We start from the raw sequence: 13,042 nt of genomic DNA, 5'->3' as shown, positions 1-13,042 counted from the left end.
TGGTGACCACTTTGACCTGTCGTGGTACTGTCTCAGGAATGCAGAGGGAGCAGCTGGTTTGAAGCACAGTGTTTCCTTTGTTTGTTGACTCCACCCTCTCCCTGTGTGCTTCAGTTTGTCCAGGCGGCTTGGAGTCTCCTTGTAGTAACCATGGTAACTGCGACGATGGTCTCACCGGTTCAGGAAGATGTAGGTGCTACGATGGCTTCAAAGGAAGAGCCTGCGAACTGTGTCTCAGCGGCCATTACGGACCCAACTGCACAGGTAGACCAAAAACAAGAAACCACGGCGTGCTTGAACCCAAACTAGAAGTCAGACTGGACAGTTTATTATATTCTCCTGAAGCACGGATCTCTATAAGTCATTCATTTAAATAAATGTGGTAAGACACTGTAGCTAAATGATCAGGTTCCAGTTCTGAAGAGCCATTTTGAAGCTGGGTAAAATGGGCAAAGACGTGGATCACTGGACCTGAGGCGGGCTGAATGAAGCCTGTGTGCTCAAACAAGCTGCCTGTAACAGCATCCACCTCTCAGTGAAAGCGTCCACGCTGTTAATCCTGCATAACTTTAAGCCTTAATATAATGTGAACAGTTGTATGAACGGAGAAATTAGCTACAGAGACCAAAACTGTTTTTTGTACCAGGCTGTAAACATGTTTATTTCTGCTGTGAAGTTGGACATTTGGACATGGGGACTTATGGAGACTGACTCACTTCTGGAGCCAGCCTCAAGTGGACGGTTGAGGAACATGTTACTCCTGGTTAATTGGACTGGCTTCATGGTCAGACCTGTTTTCAACATGTTTGGCTTTTGGAAAATACCAAAAAGATAAATGCCAGGATACAGATCAGGTCACCTTGACCTGGCTCTGCTTAAGGGGACTTTCATAGAAGTCATAACAACCAGAAGTGTTGGAAGGAAACGATGCTGCACTTTTTATTGTTAGAAAAAACAGACAGATGTTCCCAAGTTCAGTTCAAATGAGAAGAAGGCAGAGTCATATGCTGAAGTGATAAACTAATTCTTCAACAATAGCTTATTTCCCCATTCATGACAACTGTACTGAGGCTGAATCTTTATAGATCTCACCTGTTCAAATTATATTATGTATAATTAACAGCGTGGACGCTTTGATTGACAGGTGGGTGTCATAGTTGTTGGTTTGTTTGAGCTCCCAGGTGTCATTCAGCCCACCTCGGCCCAACGCTCCACATCTTTTTAGATTAGCCTTGAGCAGGCGGAGAACCAGAGCTGCCACACTCTGAGCTTCACCATGGTGACGTCATGGATACTGCGTCCATGTTTATGTGCACAAGCGGGCCAAGCTGGCCAATCGCAGTCGCTATCCCTGTTTCAGCTTCTTCTTCTTCTTTATCCTCGATTGATGTCGTTTTTTCAGTCCCCTGCCTCCACCCACCCCAAAAGAAAAATCTGAAGTCAGCAGACAGTCTCACCCCCATCAGCTCTCCTGCAGTCTGTCACCATAGCAACGCTCCACACTCACCATCACACAGCTGGGTGTGCTTCCAGCTCAGGACAAACCTGCCAGCTGTCTTCACTCAGAGTCGACCAGCAGAGCGGGTTAAAAATACCAAACAGCTGCTGATCATCTTCTGTTTAAAGTTCAAAGCTCTCCTCTCTCTCTCTCTCTCTCTCCCTCCCCTCGATGTTCGTCATCGTACGACTCGTCCTGCGATGAAGAGGAAGCCAGGTGTGAATCAGGAGCAAAATCAAAACTCTTTGTTGCAGCCGTTGGGAACAAAAACCCCGGCGGCACGGTTACTGAATCAATCCCAAACTGATCCAGAATCAAGAGGTGGACTGATTTAAACTGAAGCTCTGTGATTAGATGTCTTTTCACTAAAGTGCACCTTGGGAGTTGTAGTTAATTTCGCTCCTTTCATGTTTTATGTCCGACACGCTGTTCGTCTTTGTGCCGGTGATTCAATCACGAATGTTTCATGTCTCTCTGAGCCTCAGAGAGCTCCGGCTGTCAATCACCTGACATTATCAATGGCAGACTGTTACTGTGGTCTGCGCCTTGGATGCCTGAAATAACTCCTTCATCTTCACGACTCTATTGTCAGTATCTCTTGGATGATCAGAGTCATGGGAGGTTGAGTCATGTTATTTCTCTCTCTCAGCTTGCAGCTGCGGGAGGCAGGGAAGGTGTGACGAGGGCATCGAGGGGTCTGGGCAGTGTACCTGTAATCCAGGCTGGGCAGGTGATCAGTGCCAGAAGGAAATAGGTGAGCTTCCCTCCTGAATGACTCGAATACAACATGTGTTGTAAATCAGTCTGGTGATACTCTAATATATTTTTTCTTGTTGTCAACAAATCCACAAAAACGTGTCTGTCTCTCAATACTCTTTGACTCTCTGAAGACATTAATCTTTAAAAACTCCCTAAAACAGCTGGTCACTGTAATTTTTAACAAATGTTACTCAAACAGGAGGAAATTATGATCCCAGTGTGTCCGGTTAGCTCCTCCATCTTATTGTGGATCTTATGTGCATGATAACAGACGGGACTCATGGTCTGTACCATCTTAGATCCAGCTCTGCATCTCTGTCTCCTTCTACTCACTTCAGCAGGGATCTTCACGCAGAGAGTACGCGTTATGATCATGAAGTTGTCCGTACAACAGGAAAAAAAAGGCAAATTACTTTTCACTTAAAAGTACGAAGAAATACTTCAAGCGCGCGTTGAAAGCTACTGTAACCTGCTAACCAAAGGGCGCCATGGCAACAGGAAAGATGTTTGCAGCAGTTTTTATATTGATACATCAGGACAAAAGCAGTTCATTTTCTGAAGACGAGATGAATGTCCTCTCCTGTACTGTGGGGGAACATTTCAAGGGCAGATCAGTGTCAAGTTTGCTTTTCAGTGGAACGCTGCACAGAAAGGGCAAACATAAACCAGTGACTGTCACCCTTCTCCAACATCCGACTTCGCCTAAAATGTGTTTCATACTCCAGGGCGATAAAGAAACGTACATCGAGCCAGTCATCATTTAATATCGAACAGGACTTTCTCTTTCACATTCTCTTTAATGTAAACTGTAGTGTTGGATGTGCTTCACTTGAAACCTCAACTCATTCACTAATTTAAAGCAACGTTTGTCTGTCTGTCTGTCCGTCCAGGCTCAATCCCAGAGGAGTGTCAGCAGTGTCACACTCAGGCCGACTGCGTGCCCGGTGTTGGTTGTCAGTGTAAACCTGGATTTCAGGGGAACGGCACCGATTGCAGTCCAGAGCCACGTGAGTGTTCTGCAGCTCAGGATGATTCATCATCCGGAGATACTGAACTTCGACACGATGATGTGGCAACTTAATTTTTAGATTAACCTAGAGAGCACGGGGATGGTGTCAAACAAACCTTTTTAAAAATGCATTACAAAACGCTCTGTAGCCAGAAACCGTGAGTGACTCTGACCTTCAACGCTCGATAACGATGAAATGTTTGGCTGACAGCCCGCTGGAGGATGTGAGGTCATCCTGACCCGGAGCTGTGGCTCAAATAAACAACTTCAGACTTTTGTCTCTGTCGACTATGACGTTACTCTGTTGACTTTGAGCTTTAATTTTCAAGGGAATAGATAATTTTTTTGGTCTTTATCATTAAAACATGATGCGGTGATTCGTGTCTGACTGTCTCAGACTCTGATTCACGCAGCTGGTCTCAACGTTGCTGCAACAGAAGGTGATGAGGAAGGGGGAGGGGAGGCTGACTTTCTTCAGATGTCCGTGTGATTTGTTATTGTCCTACAAATCAAACACTGATCACCCAATCAAAAAAAAAACCCTTTAAAAAGCAAGTTTGCAAGTTTGAGTGGGTTAGAGTGCTAATAATATATCAAATGATGTATTTTCCTACAAACAAGGACACAAACAATCAGTCAAAAAGATGCAAAAAAAAAAAAACGTGTCTTGATATCTGAAGTTTCATGTAGCTGCACGCTCTGAGCATTGTGAATAATAACGAGACAGATGTGTAAACATGAAGACACACGTGAATCCTCCACGTGAGCAGATCAGATGACGGCTTTCATTAAACACTCTGCAGCTCCAGACCTCTGCTTGGAGTATAACGGCGGCTGTCACCAGAACGCAGACTGTAACCAGACAGGACTGCTCGTCAACTGCACCTGTCAAAGTGGTTACCAAGGCGACGGCTTCTCCTGCGATCCCATCAACAGGTGGGCGTGGCCCGTCGTTTTCGCTTAATTAAATTTGGCCCCTCTGTGGTTTTCTCTTTTAGTTTTATATGAATGTAAGACGGTCAGAGATGTGTCTGTTTGTAATGCAGGTGTATTGAAGAACAGAATGGGGGCTGCAGCGACCTCGCCACCTGCAAATTCACTGGTCCAGTGAGTTAAACCCTTTTTTTCTTTATTTTCTTTGCCATGTTTTTAAAAACCATATTGATCTTCCTGTCCCAACCTGCCACAGGTCGAACTACAAAAATGAGCCTGAACAGGTTTCTTATGCCGTCTAACAGCGTCTAACCAGTAGTCGTTGTGAAAACCAGTTGGAGGGAGCGGAGGAACAGTCTAAAACCCTGATTCCCTGCTCTAAACTGATCACCCAGTTTGGTTCCCCCGCAGAACGTGCGCCGGTGCGAGTGCCTGACGGGGTACGTGGGTAATGGAGTCCAGTGTCTGGAGAGGCTGGTGTCCCCTGTTGACCGCTGCTTGGAAGCGAATGGAGGCTGCGACCCTGTTGCCGCCTGCACGGACCGGCATTTCTTCGGTAACACACATCTGTGTTGACTTTTGTTACCGTGCTAACACATCTCTGCTTCAGCATCTGTTGCCATAGTAACGCACCGGCAACAAAGCCGATGCGTTCCAGAGTATCCTCCTTGTGTCACCGTGGTAACACTACATGACTGGTGGTGTAATCATGCTGTTGTATTGCCTCTGCTGGACAGCGGCCATGTTGGCTCCCAACATGTCCTACGCCATTGCAGTTGCTACGGTAACCGTTGACAGCATCTCACCTTTATAGCATTCATGTTACCATGGTGACATTATGGACAGGATTGTTTTTTTGTTTTTGTTTTTTAGCTCTAGCCGTCAACGCCCAGAGGTCATCAAGGCCCAGAGCTCGTTAAGGCCTTAAGCTCGTTAGCACTCGTTAAACACGGAGCTCGTTAAGGCTGAGAGCCTGTGTATATCCAGAGATGGTTCTCACCTGCTCGTTAATCAGGGATTTTTGGTCATGCCGAGTCCATGGCTTGATACATAGATCATTATGTGTTTTATGATCACGCCTGAGAGCCAATCAGGAGTTCAGGATTGTCTTGAGCTGTGGTACGATCCATTTTAATCAGCTGATCAGTAGACGACCCGTAAAGATTAAAGCATTGTACCAAGTGGTGACGTACGACAGTAATCTGAGGTAAAGGTAACACGGTGTTTGTGCTTCAGACAAGACAGCTGGAGTGTTCCACCTCCGCTCTCCCGAGGGGAAGTACAAGATGAACTTCAGTCAGGCCGACGCCGCCTGCCAGGCCGAGGGCGCCACGTTGGTCAATTTTAAACAACTGGGAGACGCACAGCAGGTAAACCCACCTACAGACGGGGTTTCCATAGTGACACCAGACAGGTCAATACACACCTCACTCATCCTTGTTACCGGTTTGCAGACGTTACAGGAAGAACAGTTTTTACCATCAAACTTCTTTAGTCATAATCTTACAGCGCCGCTTCTGTACCAGGACTGACACTTCACATGTTTTTATTGTATTTTAATGCTTTATCTTTTTTGTATCTTCTATGTCTCTTGCTGTTACCACAGTGCTCTTAATGCTGAGCTGTTTTTCTCATCCAACACGTTTCAGTGTACAGTTGACCTTGTGTTAACCTGCTCTTCTAAACAGTTGTTTAAATCAGAGCCGACCTTGAATTTTTTAATTTCGTTTCACTGAGCCTCATTTAAAAATGCTGTCCTGAACCATTAACCCATTAATACATGAGTATTCATTTTCTTTTTACATGAGCTGCGGCTCAAATTCACAGCAGTTCATTAACTTTGCGATACAAACAATGGTGGGTACATCTGCCTTGTTTAATTACTGAATATGGAACTATTACCTGCATGCACTGTATTTATGTTCTTTCATTTACTGTGATCAAGAAGGTAATCACTGTGAGCAGAGGGCATGCAGTGGAGACGTCTTTGTTACTGTAAATGAGAAGATAAGGAAGCCTTAATTTTTTCAAGCGTGTCAGTAACGGTGCCTGTTACTACAGCAAAAATAAAGAGTTACTGGAGCCTCGAAAGGTCCCAAAAAAGATTAAAAAAGAAACAAACCAGAGTTGGCCTCTTTGTCTTCAGTTCAGCTCCGGAGGAGCGGCTGTGGACCGGTCTTTATACCCCAACCTGCCCCTTACATCCCGTTTCTACATCCTGGTGCTATTATTTATGACCCATAGGCCTCTGCGCTGGGACTCCGACTCAAGGTCTTTCACAAGCCTTCAGCGCCTCAGAGCTTTGATTCAGCCTGATGCAGTAACTTTGGCTCAGAGGAGCTCTTTAAGTTCTCTTTTTACTCTTCCGACACCATTAATCCAGACTACATTTATTGTTCCCAAGTTACATGCTATAGCAAATGTTTTCACAACCGAAACTGATTATAATATGGTTTGTAACACACATTTTCTGTGTTTCTGGGGGATTTTCTACAACGTGCTGCCAGTTTGGTGTTTACCTTTAGTAGCATTTTATGAGATATTCTGTTAAATTAAATAAACAGGACTGAAAATTGAACCTTTGTGGCTGTCAGTCTGTCAAACAGCTGAGGTTAGATTAAAAATCCACCCTGTAACCACATTATATTAACCTTTCCCAGTTAATTGTGTAGTATTATTTAGTATTTTTGGTCTGATTGCAGCAGCGCATGCTGGTACTTGTGATCAATCATTTGTCCTTTTGTCGTCGTCCTTCTCTTGTCCTGACAGATGGGGATGCATCTGTGCGTGGCCGGCTGGATGGAGGGCGGGAAGGTGGGATACCCAATCCGCTTCCCTTCGGTCAGGTGTGGAGACAACCACGTGGGCCTGGTTATGTACAAAGAGCCTGTAGATCAGAGCAGCAAGTACGACGCCTACTGCTACAGGCTCAAAGGTACTACGGCAGCTCAGTGTCTGTGTTCAGACAGAGGCGGGTCTGCAGTTCCCAAACAGCAGCGTTAGTTGTTTGTTGTTGTTTAGACTGCTGCAGGATCACAGAGCTCTCAGCTGATTCTGCTCAGACACAAACAGGATGTTTGAGCTGCAACCAACCATCATTTTTCATCATTAATCAACTGATGGATTCATTGTTTTGTCTTTAATGTGTAAAAAAACAAACATGTTAATATGTGTGTGTGTGTGTTTGTGCAGATGTTTCATGTGTGTGCCCCGCTGGTTACATCGGAAACGGAGATTTCTGTAACGGCGTCCTGACCAATGTCCTCGCAACGTACAGTAACTTCTCCATCTTTTACAAGGTGAATGTGACAGTCGGACCAAAAAGATCATTCTGGTTTATTTGGTTTCGTCCGGCCTTCCACACAGTTTTCATATTTCACCTTTGCATGTCTAATGTTGACTTCCTTGTCTTTGTTATGTAAATGTTAAAGACGTCTTTTCATCAACTTTTTCTTTTTTAATTTTCTTTGTAACAAGGAATAATTTAACCCTCGAGCCACACTGCTAGTTTAACTAAAAATACTCTAAGTTACTATTTAAGAGTTAAGCACCACTTAAAAAAACAGGAAATACACAAGTCTATGGTAGCTTAAGCCTAAGGTGTAAGCCTAAAGTCTAAGCTTAAGGTGTAAGCCTAAGGCGTAAGCTTAAAGTCTAAGCTTAAGGTGTAAGCCTAAGGTGTAAGATTAAAGTCTAAGCCTAAGGTGTAAGCTTAAAGTCTAAGCCTAAGGTGTAAGCTTAAAGTCTAAGCCTTAGGTGCAAGCTTAAAGTCTAAGCCTAAGGCATAAGATTAAAGTCTAAGCCTAAGGCATAAGATTAAAGTCTAAGCCTAAGGCGTAAGATTAAAGTCTAAGCCTAAGGCGTAAGCTTAAAGTCTAAGCCTAAGATGTAAGTTTAAACCTACAGTTTTAAGCCTGAGGTGTAAGTTTAATGAAGCTGATTCTCCATTATCACATCGATTATCTTGAGGTGAAAATATGCAGTACGTAATATAAAATATCTGGAGACATCTGTCATCGTGTTCTGTGATCAGGACTGTAATGTGGCCCCTTTTTTTTTGGGTCTGATCCAGGTGGGTTTCATCATGGAGTCATTTCCTCTCCGTCATCAGACAAAGAGACGTCTCAGAACAAAACAGAGTGGTACAGTTTGTCCTGACAGGATTTTAGTCTGACAGTGCAAACATGTACAGTATGAACAGCTGCACAAAAACGAGGTGACAGTAGATGTCAGAAGATATACTGTACAAACAGACGACACAATACAACTTAAGTAATTAATAAGTATATTATAATCCATGAAAGGACGGCAGCCTTTAATCAAACACTGGTGAGAGATAACGTGGACATCACCTCCTGAAGATAGCCAAGCTTTGGAAGACTTCCAGACAACACGGAGAAGTTCATGAAAATAAAAAGCAGCTGCTTTCTGCTGATAGGTAGAGAAACTCCGTGTTGGCTGAACTGCCTCCCACTTCCCCACAAAAAAAAGAAAAAAGTTCAAGGTCTGACAGAGATTCAAGCATGAAGCTCTTAAAAAAACAAACTATGAGAAAGAACTACAGATGTTTTCAGGTCTTGTAGTCACGGAGTAAGGTTAAGAAAGTTAAAACAACTGTTGAAGCCCAGCAGACAGTTGGATGTTTAATATGTGGCTCATTACTTCTGGTTTATATTCCCAATATTAAACCAGTTCCTCTTTTTCTCTCCATGTTAGCTTTTAAGTTGAGTTTAAAGTCGTCTGCCGTGAGCTGCATGGCCTGTAGGAAGTGCTCCGATTCTGTTGTTTTGTAGCTGCTTGTCATCAACCTTTATCAAATATCTGACCAGTTCTATAATATAAACACACAGCACGACTAAGCTGAAAGAAAATCAGACTTTCTTCTGCAGCAGTCTGACACACATTGACTGCTATTTACATACGATCAGAGTAGATCCAGCTGGTCATGTTACTGTTGTGTGTTTTGAGTGGCCATTTAGCATGTGCTAATACATTAGTTCTTCAGTCACACTATTACACACAGGCCAGTTTCACATGACGTTGGCTTATTATGTGTGATAAGATAATTATAAAATATATAGTTGGTCAAAGAATCTGTTTTAATTCAAGATAAATCGTCTTTCAAATGAGCTGGTTTAGTGTTTGTGAAGAATATAAATAACGTTAATAAGTTAATTGTACTGATACTCTCAGATAAACTGCTTTAACTTTGTAACTTTGTGTCTTTTTAATATGATATCTGTGGTTTATATGTGGGCGTTTGTTCCCAACTCTGTGAAATCAAACCAACCATGAACCGGGTGCATTCCCGTAGTCTTCTGTGGAACTGTTTAAAGCTCTGCATAAGTGAATTCCCTGTGTTCGTACAGTGTTACAGTTTTAAAATCTTACAAAATATCAGTATGCATCGCAGAATGGTTCAAGTCTTGACATGAAATTGATCTCTTGATGTTATTTTCCTGCAGTTCTTGTTGGACTACAGCGGCTCGTCCTCGGAGGGCGAACAGCTCGTCGAGTTTCTGTCTCACAGGACGTCTGGGGTCACGCTGTTTGTTCCCCATAACTCCGGCTTCACCCAAAATAAGGTGATGTACAGCCACAACCCTTTTTTATTCAAATGAGACACTAATTACCTTTTTACATGACTGCAAGTTAACTGATTTTAATGATTTGGAGTTTATAATGGAACCAATAAACCAATAACGGGTCAGAAGTTTTATATCTGTGCATTAACTTAATGATCACCTATACCTGTTACCCTTTCATTATTACAATACATTTATCAATGCAAGGAAAGTTAATCTCAAAGTCAAATGAAAGAGCTTCATATAAGACATAGAAAAACATTCAGAAATAAAGAATTAGACATTTAAATGATAAAAAAGGGGGTTTAATAATAAAACAAAAGAGGACCGAGGTATGAGCCCTGGGGAACTCCACACATCATGTTAAATTCAGTCAGATAAAACAAATGTCTGTATCAAAATCAAAAGTGAATATATATATTTATACACAGAGAATGAGTCATACATTTGTTAACTTAAACTTTAATGAATAGATACATTAGATCTAAGTTGAAATCAGCTGTTATTACAGTTATTACAAACTACAAGTTTATCAATATATAATATTAGATTAAATACTGTAATTAGTATTTTGTATCATTTAATTTGTTAGTGTTAACTAGGTCTGTATTCCCAGTGACCGATTACAACCTCAGACAGCTCACCCTCATGATTCGTTAATATTTAGACAGTCTAGTGTTTGAATTTGTTGATTGTGTTTGTTACCGTGTTCAGCTTTCATTTTATTTTTTTAAATCTGAAAGGATTTATCCATAAAGAACATGAACTATAAGAGTTTTATTGAAGCATGCGTCAGCTACAGTCACACTGACACATTTATTAACCTTTTGTTCCTAATTAAGTTTTTAACCTTTACAGCTAAATTAGTCCTCTCAGAAAACCAGCAGGTTCCAAGTGACTAACCTGTCAATAAAATTGTGTGTGTGTGTGTGTGTGTGTGTGCGCTTAGACTCTCTCTGGTAGAGATCTTGAGTATCACATCTCAGCCAATCACAGCATACGATCATTTAAGGATCTGAAACACCAGGAGGTCATCATATCCAGGCTTGGATTCAACCTGACTGTGACGCACGGCAAAAATGAGGTCAGAAAAACTGGAAAAAGTTCATTAAAAGATTAAATTGAAAGAACATTTTTCTGATTTTGTGTGTTTGTTATTGTTGATTCAAATGATCTCTCCTCAGAGCTTAAAGCTGGTGAATAAGAGGCAGCTGGTGGACTGGGACATTCCTGCTGTTAACGGGATCATCCATGTCATCGAGGCCCCGCTGACAGCACCCCCCGCACCAGTGAGTGGAGATGGTTTAACCCAGAGCTGCTGATAATTAGGGCAACCTCTTCCTCTGATTATGAGCCGGAGCCGCCACATTCACTGAAATCATACAAAAAAAGACTTTCCTCGTAATCATTGTGTTTAGATGTCTTCTTAAGCCATTTTATGGTTACAGTGTGAACTGGGAATGATAGTCGCTAAAGCAGAAGAGTGCAAATTCACCGAAATATATAGATATTAGGGTAAATAGACATGGTGTAGCTCTTATTACACTTCCTTTTATATTATCCAAAGCATGTTGGGTTATATTAGTGCTTAAAACTGGTTAGATACAAGCCATCAAAAACATACATCTTTGTGGTTTGGACCTCCAAACTAAGGCTCAAAATGTTCCCTCGTTCATTGTTCTTAGTTCCCTGAAACACCGATGTCTGTTCTCACACTATGTAACTTTGTGCTCCGGGTACGATCACCCGCGAAAAGTACGTAACGCTTTACGGCACTGAGTCACAAACTACCAAATATTTGACTGATTTTGGTGAAACTGGATCATATTTTATGGTGAAAATGTTTTCTGGTTTTCTCTCTGATGTCCTCTGGCTGCTTCGCCTCAACTGTCTGTGATTTACAGAGTTTCCTGGTGGACAGTGAAGTAACCAACTGTAGCTGCTGTTAGCTAATGTTAGATCAGTTTGGTTCCCATACTGTGAGCTCAGACCACTGGGGGAGTGTTAGTGTTTGTACCACGGGGGGAGGCTTTCAAACCGGGGGTGGGGGCAAATGGTGATAGAGAGGGAGCCGGTGTTGTGCCAGAACAGGAGCTGGGCAAGACGGCAATACAGTGGTACAGTGGGGATACGTACTAAAAATAACCCGCAATGGACGAAATCCGAAGTAATTAGCTTTATTTTTTACAGTTATTATACATGTTTTAAGGCCGTAAAACCCCTAACTACACACTTTTATACACTTTTCTCAGACAGGCATTAACATTTTCTCACATTTCTCTCTTATTTGAACACTTCTCCCTTAGCCAATCAGGACTCGAACACAATGCGCGTTCATACTGTACAGTACGCTGTAAAAAAAAAAGCAAAATTACACTAAAAAAATCTGCGAAACAGCGAAAGGTGAACCGCGTTATAGTGAGGGACGACTGTATAACCGGGCTCAGCAACTTCTCTGGACATAATGACACGTCATGTTTCAGTTCTGACACTCAGCAGCAACATTTGAACTCTAACGATCAGATGAAATGTTCGCTGTATCGTGAGCGGCTGCAGTTCCGACCACGGCCACGAGGAGGCGCCGCGATGTCCGTCCCTCTCCTTAATCGAATGGTCTGTCTGTTGTTGCTAGGTAACAGCTACAGTTGTGGGCAGAGAGCAGATGGCTGTGTTTAGTTTCTTGGCACGGTTTTCAGGAAATGAAGTGTGAGCCGAGTTTCCACCCTGATAACATCGACACAACTCTGATCAATATTCATGATGCGGGACACAAAAAGATTGATGAACACAAGATCACAACAGATTAATCTGACGCCTCGTGGCTCAGTCATTTTACCCCCCTCCCTAAATGACTGATGTTCAGCATTCACCTCATTTCCACTCATCTCCTCCACACACACCATCTGTGGACGGAGTCAGTCCAACACATTTTTAACTTGTGAATCTTTTATAATAACTTTCAAATCTTTCTAATTTCTTCTATTAAAGTACTAAAATTGCAAATTGGCTTTTAATTCAAAGTCTTCATGGTTACAGTTGGATGTACAAAAGAAAGGACCATTTGAGAGCAAAAGGCTAAAATATGGCATTCTGTTTGCCGTAGCCAATCGCGGCCGTTATAGTCGATGTTTCAAACCCCACCAGGAGCGTAATCCGTTTTAGTAGCGTCCCAGAATCGACTCTCTGCTCAGCTCTGCCCAGAATCAGCGTCAGTCTGCACAGAGCAAGATCAAACTGGCTGGAATTCAGACACAGAAA

At 42.5% G+C, this 13,042-nt stretch overlaps 1 protein-coding gene across 3 annotated transcripts in view; it reads left to right on the top strand.

Moving 5' to 3' along the window:
• stab1 (stabilin 1) overlaps positions 1 to 13,042 on the top strand; it is a 60,611-nt gene that overhangs the window by 42,808 nt on the left and 4,761 nt on the right. For all 3 annotated transcript variants that reach the window (XM_027278819.1, XM_027278818.1, XM_027278820.1), the window contains 12 exons: positions 115 to 264; positions 2,148 to 2,252; positions 3,148 to 3,264; positions 4,070 to 4,202; positions 4,313 to 4,373; positions 4,611 to 4,755; positions 5,436 to 5,569; positions 6,969 to 7,134; positions 7,392 to 7,498; positions 9,665 to 9,784; positions 10,734 to 10,868; positions 10,969 to 11,073. In XM_027278819.1, the coding sequence (XP_027134620.1) occupies positions 115 to 264; positions 2,148 to 2,252; positions 3,148 to 3,264; positions 4,070 to 4,202; positions 4,313 to 4,373; positions 4,611 to 4,755; positions 5,436 to 5,569; positions 6,969 to 7,134; positions 7,392 to 7,498; positions 9,665 to 9,784; positions 10,734 to 10,868; positions 10,969 to 11,073 (1,478 nt within the window). The remainder of the gene's footprint in view (positions 1 to 114; positions 265 to 2,147; positions 2,253 to 3,147; positions 3,265 to 4,069; positions 4,203 to 4,312; positions 4,374 to 4,610; positions 4,756 to 5,435; positions 5,570 to 6,968; positions 7,135 to 7,391; positions 7,499 to 9,664; positions 9,785 to 10,733; positions 10,869 to 10,968; positions 11,074 to 13,042) is intronic.

The sequence above is a fragment of the Larimichthys crocea genome, chromosome VI (genome assembly GCF_000972845.2).
Source record: "Larimichthys crocea isolate SSNF chromosome VI, L_crocea_2.0, whole genome shotgun sequence".
Taxonomy (NCBI): domain Eukaryota; kingdom Metazoa; phylum Chordata; class Actinopteri; family Sciaenidae; genus Larimichthys; species Larimichthys crocea.
This window is presented reverse-complemented; position numbering and strand designations above follow the sequence as displayed.